Source organism: Platichthys flesus, chromosome 11, assembly GCF_949316205.1.
Source record: "Platichthys flesus chromosome 11, fPlaFle2.1, whole genome shotgun sequence".
In the NCBI taxonomy this organism is placed as follows: Eukaryota; Metazoa; Chordata; class Actinopteri; order Pleuronectiformes; family Pleuronectidae; genus Platichthys; species Platichthys flesus.
The window spans coordinates 19,565,064-19,589,213 of NC_084955.1; the positions used below are offsets into that span (position 1 = coordinate 19,565,064).

Here is a 24,150-nt window from a genome sequence, read left to right on the forward strand (position 1 = left end):
AAATGGGTTCTTTACGAGAGGTAGCCTGAATAATGATGTTGGTGACTAGTAGCAGCGCACCGTGGCCAACCTCCTCCTGTGGGATCGATACCTCTGCCGACTCAATTGCAAAGGAGGTTCAGCAGAGGTTTCCTGCTGTGTTCCAAATCAGGAAAACAAGAAAAGCTTAAAGACAAATGAGACAAGCGTCAAGATTTAATGGATGTGTTGCCTAGCGCCGGAACAGCCAGGCTCCAAAGACACTGGGAAGATAAAAAAGGATCAATAGAATTCAAAAGATAAAAAAATAAAAAAATAACAAACATTATCAAAACACAAGGACGAGAAATGTAACATACAAAAGATTCACTGAACGTGAAATTATTCGGAACACTTGACAATTGACAGCACAAGAAAACAACAAAGGAAAAAGATCAATGGAAAAAATTACTTAGAAAGTAATTGTGGAAAATACTGAGAAAACTTTCAGCAAATAATTAATATTTAAGTAGCCATGGTGACTCACCATACACCAGTAGGGTGTAATGGTCGGCGGCACGTCCGTAGTTGTTCTGGGCCTGGCACAGGTAAGTCCCGTTGTGTGATTGGCTGAGACGGGAAATCTGGAGGGTGGGGCCGGAGATCTCTGCCCGTTCAGGTAAAGTGTCGTTAATCTTTGACCACTGGATGTTCCTGGGCCTGGTGGACGCGACAAGACAGAACACAAACACATCGAATCAACCGATTGGACAGAGATTTGTGACATTCAGAAAACACTCGTCACCAATGACACCAGTGGCGGTTCAGTGAACTGGAGTCGGCTTCCAGCAGCCCACACTTGACATGACACACGTTGAATTGGATTGACTGGCATCACGTTGATCTTTGAGGTAACTGAGGTTAATAGTTAAACTATACTTGAGATTAGAAAATATATTTGACTCTCCAGCTCTGGCACGGCACTAAATGGATGAGTGAAGATAGGTCTGGTTATGTGAGACTAATGTTAAGCATTATATCTTTTTTCCCGCTTGCTAAGTAGCTCGATAGGCTTGAGAAATTAAACTGATCCATTCTCGTTCCGTGATAAAGTGACCGCACATATCGACTTGTGATTAGTCAGCGTTAGCCAGCGGTGCCAATCACTGCTCGTCTCTCCTTCACTGCTCCGTCACATGGAGCTAAATTAGCTGGATGTAAATGCTAATGTTAAGAGACCATAACACATTTCCATCTGATCCATCCGATAATTCAACTCTCATTTTGCTGAATGGATGGGTTCATGTTTCAGCACAGTCTTCTTATATAGTCAAGTAATGTCATGATGGGGTATATAAACAGTTAATAAGAATGGGATGGGAAATATAAAAACTTCATATAATCCCATAACATTATTTGTCATTGACACACAGTATAGGAAGTGCAAGAACTTAAAGACTGCATGTGGTCACCAGAGTTAAACTAGATGTGGTCAGTAAAGTTGACTGTGTCTAACAGGGTCTAAATGATAAAGTTTTACAAGTAACTTTCCAAACGCCGAAAAACTGAGTGATTATTTGAAAGCCTTGCAAAGCTCTGTAACCACATTCCAGGAAACCTGAAGTGCTGAAGGGTTGAATGAGAAAGTGAAGAGAGAGATAAGGGTTTGAAGCATCAACAGGAGAGGTGAGCAAAGAGGGTACAGGAGCCCAAGGTGGACTTAAGAAGAAAGAGTGAAAGGGGTTTGGAGAAAGAGCCTATGGCAACAGAGGACTGCGTCCTGACAGATAATGAGGAGTCAGAGGGCAGCGATGCTGTGAAGCGACTGACAGGAAGGAGAAGGGCCAGATGATAGAGGAACAAGAGATCAGATATGGAGAAAGGTGGAAAACACTAAAGCGGCAGGAAAGGAGAAGTGTTAGTACAGGTGGAGGAGGGACTGAGGGGAGAGGAGATGGCGTGATGGAAGATGAAAGGTAGGAACAGACAGACACAAATAAATTGGTCATGAAAGACAGGCAGGCAGAGCATAGAGGAAGGGCAAGGATTACAGAGACACCATGGTGAACAAGGCTGTGTGTGTGTGTGTGTGTGTGTGTGTGTATGTCTGGCTGGGTGTCATGGCTCATGCCACCCTGGCCAGATTACAATTCTGACTCATCTGGGTTCTAATCCCTTAGGAAGTCTAATTAAGCCCCTTGCTTGCTTTGTCCCACACACACACTCACACTCTATGTGCACAAGCAAGATCTGCCTCTGTCCCTCTAGCACACACACACACATATGTGCATACATGTCATCTCACACGTGGTAAATCCATTGAATGCTTGACACGCAAATAAGCAGACGATGAAGCAAAATGACCAGATATTGTCTCCATGTCTTATAATAACAGACAAACAATGACTGTCGCCCTTCACTGAAAGGAAGTGGCACATAATTGGTCATTAAAGCTTGACAGGCCGGTAACAAGGGCCAGGGAGCCGGCCTGTGGGAGACAAGGGACTGTTGTGGGTTTGTGAGTGTGTATGTGCAGTCCAGCGTGAGATGAGGGTCAAAGTCCAGAGAGGGACGCTGCCCTATCCCTCACTGTCACACTCATGCATTACACACAAAAAGACACACACACAGCTTCCCCTAACCAGCCGGGCCAAAGCTTCAGCGCGGCTGTAGCCAATACGCGTCTCAGCACGTCTTCACTGGGGGATTTCTCTAAAGTCATCGCACACACACCAACACGCGTGCACACATGTTGGCTGCTTTACTGGGGAGCTTTAGTGGACTCGATGCCCACAGACAGATGGACCATCTCGGGGAGGGTTTAAGAGCTTAGGACCCAATACCCTTCTGGAGAGTGCACAAAGGGCCGTGAACACACTAGAAAACCGGCTTTGGCTCCTAAAGTGGTGACTGCTGATTGGCTTTGGTGGCTCGGTCCTCAAACACATACACGTTTATAATACGTCCTTGTTTACACCCACTTTTTAGTGTCCTTAAATGCCCCCCCCCCCCAGGGAAGGCTCTTTTCGTCTTTGTTCTCCATGTAATAAAATATGGATCAGGTGTTTTTTACCTTTTATCCATCAAACACAGAGGGTTCCATCTTTCACCCGGCACAAAGCAGCTCCCAGCCTGAATAGGAAATTTACTTTCAGCCACCTGAGCCCATTTTGGTCTAGAAATGAAGCGTGGTCATGCGGTGATTTGCTATCTTGAGGCAAGTGAGTACACTCGTCTTTTTTACACACACAGATGATGATCGTCTCTTGTGGGACCTGAAAGTGACCATTGCCTCCGTTTGCTTAATCTAATCCTGACGATGTCTTAACGCTCACACCTACAGGGAAACGGATGGAACCCTCTGCATTCGTGTGGTCCGTATTTGTGCACGTCTTCTGAAAACAAGTTAAACTCATGGGGCAGTACCACCGGAAATCTGAGAGGGCGGTGTCGTCAAAAGTTCAAGAAATGTCAGCTACGTTTTGAGGAGATTCTTCGCGACTTGGTGAGAAAAATACAATCAACTATGGGATGTTACTACACCTGATGGAGAAACAGCCACTTTTGCTTTTCAGCTTCATTATCGTTATCAACATCCTCCATCACCATGTTGTCTGAAGCTCTCGACCCTTCGCTGACCTCTAGTGGATGTATTGCTTAACAACCGTGCCAACGTAAAGGATGCGTGGAAGTATGTGACGATTACATTGTTCGAAATGGACGCATCTGTTTTTGTGCGTAAAGCATGAATTGGCCTGATGAACTTTAAGACATTTGAAATTTTTCAAATCCAAATTAATTATTATTATTCATACATTTTCTTCGATTTTTTAATCCTCCAAAGAAACTTGACCAGATACTTACTAACCTTACGATTAACTGTCATGCTCCTAGCTCAGGCTTTCTCTACACTAAGATGGAGAAAGGTGTCCCGGGCAAGAGAAGACTGAGGACATTAAAAACGTTTCCGTCCAAACAGAGAGGCAGAATGAAAGTCGAGCCCTTCAGGCTTGTAGCTACCTACTGTTAATTTATGGTCGGGCCTAAATGTCATCCTGGTAGTGGCGCCAAACAATTGCCCCAGACTGTTTCAATATGAGCATTTACTGGCCTTTAATATCATTTGAGAAATTTTGTGCTTGTAAGGGCTGACATTACACTTGGCAACCGCCCGCATGTCCTCATCAATCAAAAGCTCTCAGTGCATCCTTAAGCCAATTTGTCAGCACGGACCCTGTGCCGAGACAAACCTTTCATACTTTGTGATTATTTTGTCCTGAATTTATTACAGAAGGAGAGAAAAGTGAGGACAAACCAAAAAGAAAGAGTTTGGTGCCAGCTGGTAAATGTGCAAGTTTGAGTATCTTGTGGAAGTGAAAGCTCAATGATGATCTATGAGTCCACTCTTCATTCAAATAGGTTTTTGAAAAGTGATGAATACAAGAAGACCTGAAACCTACTTAGACAAGGAACTCCATCAATGTTTCTGTCTCAAATATTGAGAGAGAAATATTTTAGCAAAAGAAGAGAGGATTCACATTTTAGCGGACAATAACGTTTATAAACCAAGAGTTTCGTCTGGTGAGTTTTCTCTGGCTTTTTATTGTTAACTACTACCAATGAAAATGAACCTGCAATATGAACTAGTATTTTCGATGTATTCATGTGTATACGAACCAGATTATCACGTTTGTATCATGTGACTCTTGACCTGAGTCCTCAAGGGTAAAGCTTATTCATCTGATGATCCCCACCTCCTCCATGTAAGTGGATGAGACATGGACTAAACTTGTAAAAAGTGCATATTAAACAATTGGTCTCTGTCAATTAGGTAGTTCTTGTCAAATGTTGATTTTTCTTCAATTAGTTTCAGTGAGTTTGATGTCAAAAAAACATATTTGTATTTTTTATACTTTCTACATATATTTGTATTTTTTAGATTTCTCAGTATTTACTCTTGACTTGTAAGTGAGCGGCTGAATGGCCGGTGCACCTCTGTTCACTCTCCCTCTTGCCTGGAGCTTCCCCTTGAGGGACAGATAAAGTTCTTTGAATTGAATAATTGGCAGCTGAGATTGACTCAAGTATGTATCAAGTGTATCAATCACTTGGACCTCGGCACAGTGGCTCCACACCGGGATCACGTCTGCTCCGACTCTCATGGCAGCGTTCGTACTCAGGATATTTGAGCCTCGGGAGGAAATGGAGAAGCGTCGTCCATCTTTATAAACATTCTATGGTACACACACACACACACACACACAGACACACACACAGACTTACAGCGGGTTCCCGGTGACGGAGCAGGTGAGGGTAAGCGAGTCACCCTCTCGCAAAATCCCAGTAGGAGGAACGATTCTCACTGTGGGTGCAACTGCAGAGAGAGAGAGAGAGAGAGAGAGAGAGAGAGAGAGAGAGAAGGGACAAGGGAAGATAAATGAGAAGCATCTGTACGAGTGAGGGAGAAAAACAGGAAAAAGCACAATGGACAACAAAATGAATCGGAATGATTAAAATTGAGCGGCGATCATAGGAATGAAAAATAGTAATCAAGACCCAGGGGAATCAGAGACAACAAGAGAGGGAACAATAAGGAGGAACAAGTGGAAAGTGATTGAGTGGCAGGAGGTAGGGTCTTTAACATCTGTTTCCAAGGCAACCAGCCGACACCTGTTATCATAAGCAGCCCCCCCCCCGCTCCAGCAGCTGCTCTTACTTCAGCAGCAGAGCGATGGGAAGCCAAATCCTTACCGACAGTTGGTCATTACTGCCAGTTCTCCTGCTGGAGCAACCACCAGTGCCCAGACTGGGAGGACTGTTGAATATTACACATTATTATCCATCAACAGCCATTAAGGTACACGTGATGAATGAATTGTACCAGGAGTACTCTATGAAAATATCTACACAAGGGTGTGGAATGTTTGAGTCTTCAAAATTATTGATGTTTAATCAGATAAGAACTGATAACTGTCTGCAGTACTGATGTGAGAGCGCGACTGGAGTAATTGGATACTGGCTTGTTGGATATCGACGTCGTAAAAATGGGGCCGAGAAAATTTTATTAACACTTTTCATGGAATATAACAGTTTTACTTTCTCCTCTGAAATCTGGTCCCTTTAGTGGCAGTTGACGTGCTTCCCATATGACTTTGTTTTTCGGTTTTATAAAGAACACATTCACGCACATAAACAGCATTATTAGATACTAATCCTGCTGGATTATAAACAGACGACAGTTGTTTTTTTCTCACATCAAAAAACAAAAAGACAGAAGTGACAAAACTGCAGTGACAGCAGCAAACGTGTGTTTGATAGGATTAGGAGCCAACAAAATGGATTTACATTTAACAGATTTATTGTGAGTTTCAGATTTTTTCCCCAAAATATTGAAATTAGAACTGTGCAACGTTTTAACCATTATCCCACTGAGCCTTTCACAGATTTGGGAAAATATTGAGAACTCAGATTAAAATGAAAACACGTCTCAAGCTGAACTTTTTGCCCTGAGTGAGATATTAGGCTTTGGCCAATTATTAAGTCTGTCACTGTATTTTTTACTCTTTGCTTTCACCTCCCTTAGTTGCAGAGAGGTGTGTGCAGCGATTTCAGAGCAAACTAAAGTGTGCAAATAAGCCAGCAAAGATCAATCAATCCCAGAGCAGAACTGGGATCATCGCACATACTAATATGACTCAGGCTTTACCAGCTGAGGACGGTTTGCTCCTTAAACCACAGGTCAAGACCCCAAACTGGCCACAGGCCTGTTCCTGACCGCTCACTGCATGACAAGATTTGTATGTATTAGGTTTTAATGAGAGCAGGTCTCCTGCAGGGCAGCTCTGGATACCATTCTGTTAAAATCCTGGTCTGTGTATAAATGAGTTTCTTTAAAAAAAATAAGATATCCACTATTTGAAAATTGACGCTGCTTCAAATTGATGGCTGACATTAAAGTGAAACACTATAATGAACAGCCTGGCAACTCAAGTGACTCAACAGATGGAATAATCTGGGCTTGTGAGGTGTTTGGTATTGAACAATATTTAATTCAAGTTGTTTCTAAGATGGGTTGATAGGCTCTTTGATATAACATGTAAACACACACATATACCTGAAAGAAAGACTTACAATTCACATCCAGGCGGTAGTGGCGAATCCTCCTCTGCCCACCCAGCGCCGGGTGGAAGGCCTCGCAGCTCAGAGCCGCCCCGTCGTCTTTCCTTTCTACGGGGATCCGGATGGTGCTGGACACGCTGAACGTCTTCCCGTTGTCCTGCTGGGAAACCACACCTGGAGAGAGACGGGGAGAACAGAGGGGATGAGATGATGGAGAGGAGAGCAGACAGTTGGGGTGGCAGGGAAACAGGTTAGCAGCCAAATACATGCTCGCTCCTCTTTTTTCCCCCCGCTGAGACCTCACACCCATTGAGAGAGGGGGAGATAGACTTTGAATAGAAGTGAGCAGAGAGAGGAAGATGAAGTTAGTGAATGATGACAAGATTCTTAGAGGAGCAGCGGTCTACCTGTGGAGGGGAAGTTGAGAGAGAGAGAGAGAGAGAGAGAGATAGAGAGAGAGAGAGAGAGAGAGAGAGAGAGAGAGAGAGAGAGAGAGAGAGAGAGAGAGAGAGAGAGAGAGAGAGAAGTGAGAGCAATTTGAATCTACATTTCATGGCAATTATAAAAAGCAGAACAGTTTGTTGTGGATGGTAAATCAACTTAATGTGTGTGTGTGTGTGTGTGTGTGTGTGTGTGTGTGTGTGTGTGTGTGTGTGTGTGTGTGTATTAAAGTGAAACTGCAACAAAGGGATGGAGGAGAGAGAGAAGGATAAAAGAGAAAATATGCATAACTGAATTGAGATTTTAACTGAGCCAGACAGAGAGAGAGAGGGAGTGATAGAGAGAGAGAGAGAGAGGCGTCAAAGGGTGAGAGACGAAAGCGAAGGACTCAGACGAAAAGAGAGGGCGGCAAAATGGACATGATGGCGAGACGAGGCGAGACATGAAAGAGGATGATCAGGGTGCCATGGCAGACAGGGAGAGGAATCAAGATGGAAGAAGAGAGGAGGAGGAGAGACAGAAGGAGGGCGGAGGAACAACAGGGACGATCTAACGCTGCACAATGCGCTCAAGTGTGGAGTTGGTGCCCGTTGAGGCAGAATACAACAGTGTTACTTTTCAATTATTGCCGGCGATCAAATGAAAGTAAGCCCCAATCCAAGCGTGAGAGAGGACAGCGTGGAAACAGATGAGCGGGAGCAGCGGGAAAGATAGTGTCTTAATTAAAGAGTGCTCCCCATCTGCATAGGATCTGCTGCTAACCTTTAGTGTCACAGTTCATTTAGCTCAGGGAAAAAAGAGAGGAGAGGTGGAGGGGAAGAGAGGAGAGAAGGAAAGATTAGAGGAAAGAAGAGGAGAGAAGGGGAGACCAATGACGAGGAGAGGAGACAAAAAGATAGGGTAGGAGACGAGTGATGAGGAGAGAAGGCGAGTGAAGAGGAGGGACGATGAGTGAAGAGCAGAGGAGACCAACAAAGAGGACAGGAGAAGAGGAGAGGAGAACAACAAAGAGGACAGGAGAAGAGGAGACGAGTGAAAAGGAGAGGAGACCAACAAAGAGAAGAGGAGACGAGTGAAGAGGTGGGGAGACCAACAAAGAGAAGAGGAGACGAGTGAAGAGGTGAGGAGACCAACAAAGAGAAGAGGAGACGAGTGAAGAGGAGAGGAGACCAATAAAGAGAAGAGGAGACAAGTGAAGAGGAGAGGAGACCAACAAAGAGAAGAGGAGACGAGTGAAGAGGTGAGGAGACCAACAAAGAGAAGAGGAGACGAGTGAAGAGGAGAGGAGACCAATAAAGAGAAGAGGAGACAAGTGAAGAGGAGAGGAGACCAACAAAGAGAAGAGGAGACGAGTGAAGAGGATAGGAGACCAACAAAGAGAAGAGGAGACGAGTGAGGAGGTGAGGAGACCAACAAAGAGAAGAGGAGACTAGTGAAGAGGGGAGGAGACCAACAAAGAGAAGAGGAGACTAGTGAAGGGGAGAGGGAACCAACAAAGAGAAGAGGAGACGAGTGAAGAGGGGAGGAGACCAACAAAGAGAAGAGGAGACTAGTGAAGGGGAGAGGAGACCAACAAAGAGAAGAGGAGACTAGTGAAGGGGAGAGGGAACCAACAAAGAGAAGAGGAGACGAGTGAAGAGGGGAGGAGACCAACAAAGAGAAGAGGACACTAGTGAAGGGGAGAGGAGACCAACAAAGAGAAGAGGAGACAAGTGAAGAGGGGAGGAGACCAACAAAGAGAAGAGGAGACAAGTGAACAGGAGAGACAAGACAAGAGGAGAGGAGAACCGAGAGGAAACAGGAAAAGAGTAAGGAAACAGGGAGAAAGACAGCAGTTCAAGCTCCATCTGCCTCTTTGACTGTTAAATCCACCAATGACCTTGAGGAGGGATCCAACATCTCTGTCCCCAGTGAAGTTGAAAGAAAGAAGGAGGGCAGAACGAAAGGCAAAGGCAGATTAAAGAGGAAACGGAGAGGGGGGAAGACAGAATGGAGGTGACAGGTTCGTTCTGATCTAGAAAAGGGGCAAAGAGACTGGATGAAAGAGATGCTGAGTGTCAGACGGAAATAGAAACTAAGAGAGACGACGCTCGACATGAGGTGTGAGAGGGCCACACGATGCTAAATCTTCCCCGAAAGAAAACCACATTGTTCCCCCTGGTCTGTGAGAGTTATAGGTGAAGGCATCAAGTGTGAACGAATGCGTAACAATATTTATTAAAAAAAAGCAGAGATAAATTAAAATTAAAATAATAGCCATGAGCCTAAGCAAGAGACTCTTTGCATAACTTAGCAACTTTTCTTTTGTTTGTGCTCAGTCAACCGAGTTTTATGAGGATAAACACACAAACGCTGATATCGCGGCACTAAGGTTAAATAGACTGAAGGCAGCGGAAAAAAAGATAAGTCCCTGGAGGCAAATTCACCTTGAACTGCGAAACGCCGAGGGAGACAGCGTGGTTAAAGACGGACGGCTCAGGGTAGCAGACTGATGGATGGGTCACAGATGTATCAGAAGGGAAGAGAAGAGAGATAGACAAAGAAGTGTGTTTTTTAATGCGAAAAGAGAGACAGAGCGAGAAAAGCAGAACATCTGGAGTGTGTGCGTGTGTTTGTGCTTTCATTTTCATTTCAATTGTGCGCCCGTCGGATTACGTGCGAGACCAAGCTTATTTCAATTTTATTTCCAAGGAGAGCACAAGGATATATATCTTCCATCTAATAATTCCAGAGAAATCTGGGCCTGTCTGTGGCTCTCCTGAAGCATTCATCTTATCGGCTCCACGCTTGTGTAAATTTTGAGTAAACAGGCGAGCAGTGGAGGAAAATGAAGTTGTGCATCACGACAACAGCGTGGCCTTTTTTCTCCAATTCAGGGTTCGGTCACTTTGACCACGAGCTCCACTGAAGTTTGACCCAATAGGTGAGCCGCTCTTTGTGCAGCTGCAGGGTTCTGTGGACTCAGTTTAATTTACTGCAGGTCACTTTACAAGTTTTGGAAAGAAAAGTGCAACCAGCATCCCCACGGGCCGAACAAACAGGCAGGTTTACAACAGCCACTAGTAAACACAAAGGAGGAAATGTGTAGTGTTGTTGTAGCGAAAATAGTTCGACTAAAGGATTTGTTCTTGCTTGTGAAGGATAGAAGGATAGAAGGAGGAGGGAGGGAGGTAGGAAAGGAAGGAAAGCACCCCGGGGCTTCCAAAACCATCCTCCTCTGCCTCCATGCAACCATCCATCAGAACCCACTCCCATTAAGAGATCCATCTGCCATTCATCAACCCATCAATCACCATCCCTCCATCGTTCTTCTATTCAGCTCCTCGCCTACCCTCTATCCCTTCATTCATTTGGTTTCATTTATCGCAATCACCCGACCGTCCGTCAGTCCGCCTGTCAGCCCAATCCCCACGTACCTGGTAGCTCCCGGCCGTTGCGGATCCAGCGCAGGGTGGCGGCCGGCTTGCTGCGCGGCGTCATGCAGGTGAGCTCCACCTCGCCGCCCTCCACGGCCTCCTGCTTCACGTCCACCGTGGGCGTCTCCGGCGGCACCGACACGGAGAGCGTGGCCACCTGGTGGTGCGTGGCGTCCGTGTAGAGCTGGCAGAAGTAGCCGCCCTCGTCGTGCACGCTGACGTTGGTCAACGTGATGCGCACCAGCCGCGGCGTGAAGAGCACCATCTGGAAGCGGTCGTCCTTCAGCGCTGGGGGAGGAGGATGGGGAGGCGCAGGGTCGGGGTCGACGAGGGAGATGATGGAGGGAGATGATGGAGGGAGGGAGGTAGAAGACAGAACAAGGAGAAGGAAGGTGAGCTGATTAGTTCACTGGTGGAAGAATATCATTTTCCTACGTGAGGGACTCAATTTAAACTGAATAAAGTGAAAATATGTTCACTCTGGGTCGGTGTGATGGATTCATTTGTTTATTTTATCAAATGCTTTACAGACAGACACACGGAGCACTGAGAGTTCTGTTTGTTTTAGCTTTGGGTGTTTTAAATGCTCCCCCCCACCCCCCCACCCCACCCACCCACCCGTCCCCGCCAAACAGACACACACATAAACCCACACATAGACACAAACACACACATGGAACCTCAGACTGCCAAAGTGATATTTATAAAGAGCTTGTTTCATGATGTTTAACTGGCAGGCCTTTGCTTGGCTTTTATTGGGAATTTGTTTGGAGATGAGCGGCACCTCAGGGAACTGGTTTGTACTTCACTCGCACATTCTCCACCGCGCTGGGCTATCAACGTCCTTTCTTTCCTTAACTTCATTAGCTTGTTATGCTATCTGATATCACGTCTCTTTCTGAAGGGTTCGGTATTTTCCCGATCAATCCAGTCGTAGATAGTTTTTTTCTCTAACACTTCTCTGCAGAGGAGGACAGCTTGTTAATATTGAACGCCTGTTTCGTTGGATCTGCTCCCACAATAACCAGCTTTATAAAACCCAGAGGAGACAGAAAGCCTCTAATTGGCCTGGTCCTCTGTCCAACCAGGACAGCAGCAGCAATCGATGACACAAAAAAAAAGAAGCTTAGAGCGGAACCTGGATAGTGCAAACCAGCACCACTTGAGGGAAAAGAGCATTTTAGACCTGTAGATAGAGGTACCCCTGATGTTGCCACTTGCAGGCCAAGAAAGTGACAGTTGCTGCAATTGCTCAGACTTTTATTGCAGATAAGGGCCCAAGTTATATACTAGAGGAGTCCATGATAACAGGTTGGCAAGTGCTCGGGGTGTGGCTCTGCAGAGTGAAGGTCTGCGGCATCGGTCAGGACTGGTTGCAGGTATTTCAAATCAGTGACACTACTCGTTGATTAATATTTAAGAATAAATCCTTTTTGTGTGAAAATACAGAATATTTACCAGTGACCGAGAAGCACATTAAACAGCATGAGAAGCAACGGCAGCTTTAATTGAATGCTTTGACATTCTCGGCTCTGGAATCACTTATTTCTTTGCCTCGGGATAGTTTCGCTCTGAATTAGCGGGCGCGGTTAAGTTCGACCACGGTCCGGAGCGAGAGCAGCGTTTTTTTTACCACCTTGTAATCTGTGATGTCACTCCCATGGACAGCCCTGCAGAGGAGGGGAAAAATAAAGAAAAATTTCAAAACATGGGAGAAATAGTGGCTGAGACAGCGCCCGGGACGATTCTCTGGTCTGGAACAGATAGCGCTGCTGAATCTAAAAGCTCGGGTTTGATAGGAAAAGTTCAGAGAGAGTTTGCAAAGTCAGTCTGGATGGAGCCGCTCGGGGGGGGCTCTACATTGATACAACATAACAGATGTCGGAGTTCTTTTTCATTTCCAGCTTTGAGGGAGAATGATGCTCATTTTCCAAAGCCCTGATTGGACCGTCCTAAACTAGAATTTACTCATTTATTCTCTTTCTAACTGCCTGCGTTATTCCTCTGTAAGCCCTTTTTCCAATTAGTGTCTGGCATTTTATTGTTCATCTTATTATGTTTTAATCATCATTGTTTTACTCGCTGTGAAGCCCTCGCTAGCTACAAAAATGTCACGCAAAATAGAGCTCTTTGCACAACCAGAAATTATTTTAGGAGAGCTATTAAAGCAAGTGGCGCTGCCCTCTGACTCGAAGAGGGACAGGGTAAATACTACAATCACACACAGGGTAAACACTGGCGGGAAAAAAGAAGAGGTAGAAACACAACAGCTTTCATCCGGCTGCTCATCCTCATACCAACGAGCTGCACTTGCCGGAGGAGACAGAAAGAGAGAGACGGTGACAGGGAGGACCGGAGAACATGCAACAATTTTCCTTTTGTTGCCGAAGAAAGAGCGGACTCAAAAGTGGGAGAAAAATGCTGATAATAACAAAATAACGCTGATAACAGCCTGTGGGTGACAGTGGCTCGATGCCCATAGATTCCCATAAATACCTCTGAGACCCACTTTGTATTGACTTCACTGTGAAACCTCTCCCTCGCTCGCCCGTCTCTCTTTTACTCCGTCCCTGTCCTCGCTCCTTTGTGTTGGCTTTGGCTCGGGGAGGGAACAGTAGACACACTTCCCTGATGTAACACCCCGGCCATCGCGCGGGATAATTCATCACAACACAGACACTACAGTATAGATATTGGCTTTGAGAGTGCGTGTGTGTGTGTGTGAGTGCGTGTGTGTGCATGTGTGTGTGTGTGCAGGAGAAAAAGACTAATATAGCTACATAATGCGGCAGGCGGGGAGAAAAAAAATGATATAGATAGAGATAGAAATCCACAGGAGACTCAGCGAGCGGCCCAGAGTGATGGAGTTAGTCCACTGCGCCTGCAAGTACACCGCACTAATCTCCTGCCCCCCGTCCCCCCCCCCCCCCACACACACAGAATTCCCCCCTCCACCGGACGGCAGCAGAAGCATTGTTAGAGCGCTATTTCCCACAGATAGGTAATTCTTTTTTTTCCCCACTCTCTGCACTAAATGGCATCGAAATGTCAGACTTCTGTTCATGTCCAAGTTCACCTTTATTGTCCCGTCTCATTTGCATGCCGGGGGAGCGCTGGCAAAGGGGGGAGACAGAGAGAGAGAGAGAGAGAGATATGGACCACTGAGAGGAAATGGTCCGTTTGGTTAGTTCCACAGCTCTATTAAAGCCATCAGTCCCCCGCAATCTCATAAAACACACCCCTGACTGGCTGCTCGCTTGCAAAACAGGCAGTCTAATACGCAGCATTTACAGCCGCGACCCTATTTGGGCAGTTAGCGCGGAATGGCTCGGCACGGAAAGGCCTTAGTCCTCGTGCCTAATGTCTGGGCGGCAGATGGGCAATAGGCGGAGATGGAAAGGCCCTACAGCGAGAGATGGAGCAAACATGGATGGCGGTGGAGAGAGCGAGATGTACTCTACACTCCCGGGAAATGTACCCAACAAGGCTTTTTGGTGTTATGGAAAAACATCTATGCTTTATTCCACGCCTAACCCTTTGGATTATTTCCCTGGGCCGGCTCTCTCTCCAACACCTGGTGCTCCCTTTCTTCGCTCCCCCTGATGCTGCGTCTTTCTCGACCCACCGCAATTTCGTCTCATTCTCCCCCAAAATCTATTCTTCATTCTTCTCTTTCATTCTCGTCCCCCTTCTCTCCCCCTCGCCCTGATTAGGCTTCATCTCGCTTTTCCCGAAAGTGTGCGAGTCCCTCGTCTCGTGGGCAGGCGGACGTGGCGGCGCCGTTTAAATACTTAATGGATCTTACCGGCGGTGCTGATGTGATAGAACCGGGGAGGAAAGTTGAAAGTAGGTTTTCCCAAAAAGCAGCGACCTGCAGCCCCCAATTAGGGCCTCGCCCGTGAGCGAGGGGACTAACAAGTGAAGTAAACGTGTGTGGAACAAAAGCATTTGAAAGTTGCATCAGTGAACAGGGAGAGCAGCTCTTTTGTCTGCAGTTGTTTTGTCAGATCTTGGCACGCTGCCCCTCAGTGACTGCTGCTTTGACAGGGCCTGTCCCCAAGGAGAGCGGAGGAGTCGTGATCGTTGAATCAGAGATATGAAATTGTGTTCAAGTAAAAAATGTCACATACGCTACAAAAACACAAAAACACACAAAAAATACTCTTATTTATATTTTTGCATTCCTTTTCTGGGATTGAAAAAGTGCATATTCCAGTCAATTGAAGCAGTTTGAGCAAAGTTCACCTTCACTCAGCCAAATGATTTCAAAGTATGCCCTAAACATTCCTCATGGAGTGGAGGTTTGACTGCAAGGTCAGAAAACCTCCGGCTGTGGCAGTCATTCATTTTCAGCCCTTTCTTTCCTTTTCTTTGATGTAATTTCACTTTTCATAGTTGAAATGTGTGAAACAGGCACTTGAACAGTGCAGCTGAGGCGTTCTCCATCTTCCACAAGCTCACAGCCGTGACACAAATCGGAAGTTTTACGTTGCCTGTGCACTTTGACTGAGTGAACGACGGCTCTAAACTGTCACCTGAGCCACAGCAGCACACTGAGTTTACATCAATGTAATTCGAGTTTTTCCCATATGGTACCGTGGCCATTATCGACATTCAGCGAAAGCAGCGGATTGCAGTGAGCTCAAGCTGGGGAAATTAACACCTGTCGCTCAATGACGATAGCGGAACAATGATTTTTCAAAATCCAAACCAGTCAAAAACTATAGGGGCTGAGCGGTTCAGCCGAGTGAGAGGATCACATTTGGGATGTAGATGTTAGAAGACACGACGGAGGAGTTTGCACGGTGCCAAGATTCCTGAATGAAAACTGAGCCTGTGCTCTTTCAAAGGGATTTGGGTTTTTCCAACTGGCTGCTCAGCCGATACCTGTTAGAGAAGATTTCTATGTTGGATGGCAGCAGACTGTGTTGGGTTATGATTCTGGAATAAAAAGCGCTGTGCAGTGGAGCACAATTACCATACAGAATGTGCCAAAGCATCCAGCACCTGTGAGCAGGTTTGTGCCATTTACCCAATGAACAACACAAACCTACGTACCGCTGATTTCCTAGTTGATTGGATTTGTAAAATTTGCGGCACTGGCTGTGTCCCAGGAGGTACAGGGGGTCGTCAGCTGAACAGAGGGTCGGTAGTTCGATCACCCCCCGTTTTGTGAGGCAGAACGTAAAGTATTCACATCCACAACAGCTCGTTCGCCTTTGGTGGTGTCTCCTGTATGGCGCCGCTTTTTTCCTTTTTGTTTATGTTTTGTCAGAACAACACACACATTCGCTCGCTGTGAATCCAGCGCAGGGGGGGGGAGATATCTCCTGCTGTGCGCTCACATCGGCTCCTCAAGACTCTGCAGACTTCCAGGAGACTGGGGCCAGGCAGAGAAAGTCCGCAGAAACGTACTTACCTCCCTGGATGTGACTCGTCAATTTTGTGCAAATCTGGATCTAGTGAATTCAAATGTGGTTTCCTGGGGGGCGGGGGTGCAGGCTCTTCTCAGCTGCTGGATGCTAACAAACAGATCTTAAAACCTGCAAGTTCCCGACAGCTGAAAACCTTGATGTGGCTTTAAGGGATGAATTAATTCAAGGGGGCTGTCGGGCCTTGGCAGAGGGATGCACTCCACTTCTAGTTATGAATATATTCAAACTCACCCTCGTGCCCTCAAGTCGAAACTGTAACAAACCTCTGTTTTACTGTTTAAGCAGGAGCTGACGTCTTAAATAGTTTATCACAGATTACGCAGAGAATAAATAACTCCTGCAACACCTCGAAACATAAGTCCAAATTTAGCCTCAATTAAGCCGCCCCACATAAATTTCAAAGGCACGTTAAACATCCTTGATCATTCTTCTATAGCCGTGAGTTTTTCCAGTAGCACAGATTTAAAAATGTTCTGGCTAAGTTGGCAACTTTTGTTCTTAATTAGTTAAGAGACAACATGTAGTGTTTGCCCACCTCCAGGCCCTCGATGAAATCTGCCTTCATTATCATACCGGCTCCAATGATAATTATCCATAATGCCGCCTTTAAAGAAAAGCATGTGATTGCCAAGACTGCGCTCTAATGAGAAGCTGTGATCTCATCACTGGGGTTAACAGTGGATTATGCAGAGAGCTTCAAACCAGGCTTTTAAAACAGTTAAAGCAGCCGCACTGTTAGGGCAAAGAGTAAAACCATCCCCTAAATTAACTCTGCCGTTATCTGACTGTTTAATGTGGAATCGCTTCAAAGGCAAAGCGAGGACATCTGCAGTGAGAAGAACAGAAAGCGTGAGCGTAGGCTGTTTTTCTGGACGGCTTCAAATGTCAGCGGCGGCCCAGTGTTGAGACTCAGACAGATTGAGTTTGTCCGCGGAGACGAATGTGCTCTCAGGTACCCACCTCGCGTGCCGTTGAAGAAGAGAGTCTGCCGGCGGGGATTCTGGATGACCACGATTGATCCATCGTAGTTTTGCAGACGGCAGGAGATCTGGGCCGTGCCCCCCTCCAAGACGGTCACGTTCTCCGCCTGCACCGCCTGACAATGAGCTGCAGGAGAGAGAGAGAGAGAGAGAGAGAGAGAGAGAGAGAGAGAGAGAGAGAGATGAGATGTTAATAAAGTGATATGGACGACAGGGAGAGGCGACAAACAGGAGGAAGAGATGCTGAGGAAAATAAATCTCAGATATGCACCTGACGTGAGATAGAGCCTCTCAAAATAAAGTACTGAACGCATCCTTCATTTACTCCCTATTCATCATGCAACCACAGCAAGAGAGAGAGGGGGGGGGGGGAGAGAGGAGACTCAAGGAAAAGAGGGTCCTCCATGAACAATGTGTTCTTGAGATAATAGTAGGAATAATTACAATTATTGACATTCATTCTTTACATGCACAAACACAAACCCAAACACACAAACACACACACACACACACAAAAACAGAACAACATTGCCTCTGGCTAGTCTGAATGCATCAACACACACATTTCAATACATGATGCCTAATTAAATCTCTAAGTGGCGGCTGGTCTTGAATTTAGACACACACCCGCACACACACACACACGTATGAATAAACAACATGAGATACACATTCACACGCTCACACAAGGGCAAACAAACACAACACAACCTGGACTGCGGCCCTGCCACCACTTGGGTTATATGAGCAGTTTAAAGAGCAGTTTTTATCAATGCTTCTTATTACAGGTTTGTGCAATGTGGCAACTTCGGCTCCTGGGGATGAACAAACCCATTCACAGAATCATCTTCCATGTGCTCCAACAAGCAGCAGCTCACAAACCAAGATAAAGGTGCAGGCAGAAATATGGATACACACATTGAGTTGGAGGCGCGGGAACTTTGGCACATTATCTTTCCAACAAACTCGTCCGGCCCTCAAACCCAATACTTAGAGACGAGCGGGCTGGGACTCAGCAGGGAGCGTCTTTGATGTTGCTCATCCAGCCCGGGCCCGAGAGTGAGTAATGAGGAGGTTGATTAAGCAGTTGATGGAAGCGGCCCTACAGTGTTTGTGGGTCGGACTGTTGACACGGATCGGCTGAGGCAAACCTCCCACTGAGCACAATGGACACCGAGCTCCACCGTGAGAATATAAATGATTTGCGGAGCAATTAGTCCTATGGCGAAAGCAAGGAGTGGAATGTGATTGGCTTGAAGAGAGCAGCAGCTTGCCGGGCTCCCCAAACTAGTATTTAACAATCTGCCTCCCTGTTTGCATTTCCTCTCTCCCTGGCAAAGTGTCGGCCATTTGGAGGATTTAGAGAAAAAAAAAAAATGACATCAATATTGACACATGATAATGGAGCAGGCAATGAGTGCAGATAAAGATGGCGGGGCTGTATGTGAATAAATATATAATGAACTGCTGGGTATCGCCGAGTCTCTGAGCTCCGGAAAAAAACACCTTCAGAAGGCAGAAAGTGTTGTGAGACAAACAGATGGTGGCTGCCATAGCAGGAGCTGCTGACTCGACGGCTTTGGGCCCAAATAAATGTCTTTATCTGCAACTGAGCATGTCACAAGATTATAGTGTGTGTGCGTGTGCATGTGTGTGCGTGTGTGTGTTTGTGTCGGCGCACATGCACGATAGCTGGGCACTGGATGTGCAGATGCCAGGGTTGGCATATTGCAATTAAGCTACTTTGACATCATCTGATCCCGCCAACTTCATCCAAATTTAATTCTACCCTCGATTTTAATCTCTTTTAATGAAATACTCAAAGCCTACATATTCATCACACCGGGGGAAACAGAGACACTGTGGATATTGAACTGAAGACAGAAAGCAACCGAGATGGGATTAAGACAAAAGGCGACTCCAACACTCTGTGGAACTGAGAAAAAAAAACCTCTTGACAATTACCACTAATTGCAGTCATTATTGCTTCTATTCTCTGCATCAATATTGTGATTCATATCGGGGGGGCATCAGGGCATGCCACCGCCATCCCAATTATTTTTTTCTAATGGCTGTTATTACTCATCACTGTGGCAACGGGGCAAGGGCGCCATTGTTTTAAACAGAGTTAATTGTAACAGTTCTGCTGTGCGTCCCGACAAAGTCATGGCAACATCTGTGTGTGTGTCTATGTGTGTGTGTGTGTGTGTGTGTGTGTGTGTGTGTGGTTAGTGACCCGTCGGCCACATCCCAGAGGAAGTGGCCTTGGAGGGAGACAGCAGGGGAAGCAGTCAAAAGTTTGTCCCTGGGAAAAAAACGACTTTGCCGTCCGTTTGCACAAACACTTCCACACACAGCTGGGTCCCCTTTGAGGGAAATTAGCTTCAGGGGCGTCGTGGTGAAAGAGCAAAGAAAAGCAACGGAGAGAAACAAAAATAAAGAAATTGCTCGCGAGCGGGACGACTGGCATCCGCTGCCGCCCGCTGAGAGACGCCACCAAGAAACACCTGCTGGCTGCGGGTGGAGGATCAATCTGGGTGGAGGGAGCAGCGATAGCAAGGAGTTAGGAAGCGATGGTTTGGGTATAATAATGCAGCTGGCGGGGGCTGGACGAAATATGACGCATATTCCTCTACTCCCGCTCATAACACAGCTGGATAGGGCACTTTAGTCAGGCTGTGGGTTTCTATAGGCTGCTGTTCACATCGAGGCCGTGAGCCTCTGATCACCAGCCCGGTGCAGAGCAGCGAGGGGCTGAGAGGGAGGCGGAGGAAATCAACCCCTGTGACAGAGGTATTAATCTGGGCCCCATTAAAAAATCTGAGGCCGTAATAAAATACTCCACAAACGCAGGAATTATATTAAGAGAGAATGCTGAGAGCAATCGATAGCGTGGCGGTGCCCTGACAGTTATGATCACAAGATAAATAAAACAGGAGGGGGGGGGGGGCTACGAAAACAACCACTTCCCTCTTCAACCAAGTGGGGGCAGTATTTCATAGCAGTGAATGGGTATTGGTGGCTCCTTGTTGAGACCCGGCTACCTCCCCCTGTCAGGCCCCGGGACAAAAAAAAAGAAGGAGCCTTTATTTACTGTGCCAATAGAGATCCAAGAGGGGCCATCATTTCTAAATACATAAACAAATAAATTAATAATAGGCGTGCAAATTCATAAGCCAAGGCTGCTCGGGGGGGGGGGGGGGGGGGGGGGGCGTCCTAATGGTCCCACAATGGGGATGACTTATAATCGAGGGAGGCGGGGGGGCAATGAAGGGAGGAAGTTAAAAGAGGGCGGGTTTGGGAGGCAGCCAGGTGGACCGCCGGCTCACCCTTGGTCACGGTAAATTCTAGAAAGTGCCTCGGCGGTGCCGGGTGAGCGGGGCTGAATTACCGCCACGCTGCGCCTGCCCCTCTCTCTCTCTCTCTCTCTCTCTCCCTGAGCAGAGGGGGGGGGGGGGGGGGGGGGGCGACGACATAAAGACGAGCCACATAAGAGACGAGCTGTCTCCATTTGCCCCCAAACAAGCCCCCATGTATCCTTGAAGCCGTACCATCACCGTCCCCCGATTCATTATCTCTCATTATCTTTCGGCTGGACGCGGGCCAGGGGCTCGTGTTTTCTTTTGCACGCCGGCCACGGTTCGTACGAGGGGATCGATGCCGGGGACTACAATGCACAAGCCCTTTATGTTATTGCTGCTTTAATTGGAACAATAACAACAGCTCATATACTGGAGCTTCCACTGTTGTGGGGTCATCCAGCGGCAACTTCTCCATCTCCTCCCATCTGGGTGTACAAATTTCCCGCTATCCCCCCCCCGGAGCCTCCGAGACGGGCGGGTTTCAATGCTATGTATGCAAATGAAGTTGTGTTTGTGTGTGTTTGTGTGTGTGTGTGTGTGTGTGCACACTGTCTCGCTCCAGGTTAATCACACTTTCGCAGTGTGCCGACTCTATGAAATAGCTGACTTTGAGGTTCTTCTCCTCTATACCTCCCCGTGCAGACCCACAACTCCCCCCCGCCCCCCCCTCCCCCTCCCCCTCCCCAATGCATTACCTCTCACCCCCTCACTTTTTCTTTTTCTCTTCCCGGTCTAAAATTATCACTCCATCTCTCTGCGGGAGCTAGAACACTGCCAATCAAATCCAGTGCAAGGGGGAAAAAAAATTGCTCCCTCTATAAATAATACATAACCCTTAACAAATCTCTCTCCCGTCTCTCTCGTTACCTTCGTTCTGTCACTTTCTCCCGTCCTCCTTTTCTTCTTCCCTCTCTCCCTTCCCTCTCATTTTCTTTCCCTCGTTTTCACTTAGTCCACAACTCAGGATTCTCTTTTCCCGCAGCCTTTGTGTAATCTCATCCTCGCCATCTCGCCTCTTTCTCTTCTTATTCAAACCCACGGTCCCTCCATCCCTCTCCACCCCACCTTCCGTCTCATCTCATCCTCGATGCCTCCCCCTTTCATCGGTCCCCTCTCCTTTTTGTCCCCTCCCTCTCTTTGCTCTTATCTTTTTATTGCATCGTTCATCATGCATCGTCCTCATCAGAGACGTCCTAAAGATCCCCTCTCCTCTCCTCTCCTCTCAGGGGCCTCAGGAGAACTGTTACATCTCTCTGTCTCTCTCTCCCCTGTTAGCTGCCCTCTCCTCACTCCTGTCCTTCCATCTTTTCCTTTCTTCCCCCCCCCCCCCTTCCCCTTGCCACAGCTTCCTTCCAAGCCGCAATACGTACGCTTTCATTCCTTCTGCAATCTCATTCTTCCTCTTTTTTTTTGTGACTCAGTGGGAATCTTTTCCTGCCTCTCTGCCGGTTCTATCTCCACACTCTCCTTCGCTAAACGTGATTTGTTCTGCAGCTCAAGTCTGCGGCATAATCACGCTGTTTTTATAGAGCGCCGGCAGAGTGGAAGAGAGGGAGCAAGGGAGACACAGGGAGAAAAGCGAGAGAGGGGAGAAGGAGAGAAAGAGGACAAAACAAACGAGCGGAGTGGAGGACTGAGAATCTCCCAGTTTTTTTTCCCCGTCCCTCTTTCATCTTCTTCTCTACTTTGGCTTCTTTTAATTGCCTGTCATATAGTTCAGCCCACTTTCTATCCCTCTCTCTCTCTCTCTCTGTCCGTCTCTCGATCTCTCTCTCTCTCTCTTGGCAGGAACTTCCAACCATCTCTCATCCAACTCCCTCCCTCTCTCTCTCTCTCTCTCTCTCTCTCTCTCTCCATCACCCACTGCTGTATACTGTGAGCACAGCTAATCAGCAAAATCAGCATAAAAAAACATTTCTTTTCACTCTCGACCCCTCATTAGAAACATTTATTTTGGTATATTTACATATTTCACATCCTGTTTTTAACCCGTGTCTTTGCTCCCCACTCACGCCGTCTCCATCCTCCGCATTAGAATCTGTTGTCTTCTTCCTCCCATCACCTCCTCCACTCTTTCCCTCCCCTCCTCCCTCTTGCATCTCTCATTTTGACCTTCGTCTCCTTTATGTCTCTCCGGCCCATCGGCGTATTTCAATCACCTCGTCCCTCTCTTGCCCCATCCCCTCGTTTTATTTTCTCCCTGTGCTGCACTGCATCTCCCTGAGCGCTCCCCTCTCCTCTTTCTCCCCCCCCCCATCCTATTAGTCTTTCTGCTCCCTTACTCACCTCTTCGTACCCTTTGCCAGACCCAATCTCAGTCGCTCTTTTCCTTCTTTTCCACTTTTTTCATGTCTCTGTTCTCTGACAGCCAAAGCTGGTTAGCTCTATCTACTGTGCAGCGTTTTGTGGCCCGGGTCTGTCCCAGCCTCAACAACCCCGCGACAATGGCCACCACACACAACCCAACAGCGGTTTAAAGGAAATTTACAGGCCTATTACGCAACGGCTAACACAGTGGAGATTCACCACGGCCAAAAGCACTGGTCTCAAAATCCCCTTCGAAATCCACCACATGGCAGCCGTCCCTCTGGTGTGTATCTGCCACCGTGCACACAGCAAGTGTGTGAGGCGCTGACAAACGTGTGAGGGGAACAGTACACGCGTGCATTCAAATCAAGTGTGTGTGTGTTTTTGTCAAATGCTGTTAAACTTGCACAAGAGTGTGTGCTCATTCAATGCCAGTGCAACACAAAACTGCCCAACTGGCATGAGTCGCATAACAACACCCGGTGCCAAGTCGCAAACCCATTTGTTCTCTGCATCCCCCTCTCCCTTAATGTCACCCCCATCCTGTGTCCCCGTGTCCCCCCCCCCCCGCCACAGCATCCAACAAAACACAATGTCCTTCTGTTGATCTAATATGCAAAAAGGGAAAACAGAGGAAAACACAACAGCGCTGAATTGAGATTTTGGCTGACACCGAGGAGAAGGTACTGTGCGCAGTGGTACTTCGCTTGTTTACCAATGAGCAGCGGGGAAATAACATCTCCCTGCTTCAGATACATAATAATAACGACAGGAGGTATTAATAGCAACTAGCAAGTCTGCCAGTGATCCCGCTCCACTTCATGCATGACTTTTTTTCTCAACCTCTCGGGTGACTGTCTTTCAAATCTCGACCTTGTGCAGCTCTTTTCCAGACCTCGCGTCTCGTGTAATCTTTGCACCGCTCTCCTGCAACTCAGGCTTTCTTGCATTCACACACACACACACACGCACACGCACACGCACAAACACACACACAAACACAAACGCACACACGATGTTGTTGTTCCCTGTCTCGCTGTGTTTCCCCCTCTTCTGCTGCCTACCTCTCTCAGTACTAGTTCTTATCTGGTTCAGTCCTTCTTTCTCTCTCTCTCTCTCTCTCTCTCTCTCT

The 24,150-nt window shown here is 47.0% G+C and overlaps 1 protein-coding gene across 4 annotated transcripts in view; it reads right to left on the reverse strand.

Moving 5' to 3' along the window:
• The window catches only part of cadm4 (cell adhesion molecule 4), a 144,518-nt gene that overhangs the window by 12,589 nt on the left and 107,779 nt on the right, over window positions 1–24,150 (reverse strand). For all 4 annotated transcript variants that reach the window (XM_062399619.1, XM_062399618.1, XM_062399621.1 and 1 more), the window contains exons 2-6: window positions 17,330–17,476; window positions 10,935–11,222; window positions 7,090–7,251; window positions 5,242–5,332; window positions 506–678 (exon numbers count right to left, since the gene is read on the reverse strand). In XM_062399619.1, coding sequence (XP_062255603.1) covers window positions 506–678; window positions 5,242–5,332; window positions 7,090–7,251; window positions 10,935–11,222; window positions 17,330–17,476 — 861 coding nt within the window. The remainder of the gene's footprint in view (window positions 1–505; window positions 679–5,241; window positions 5,333–7,089; window positions 7,252–10,934; window positions 11,223–17,329; window positions 17,477–24,150) is intronic.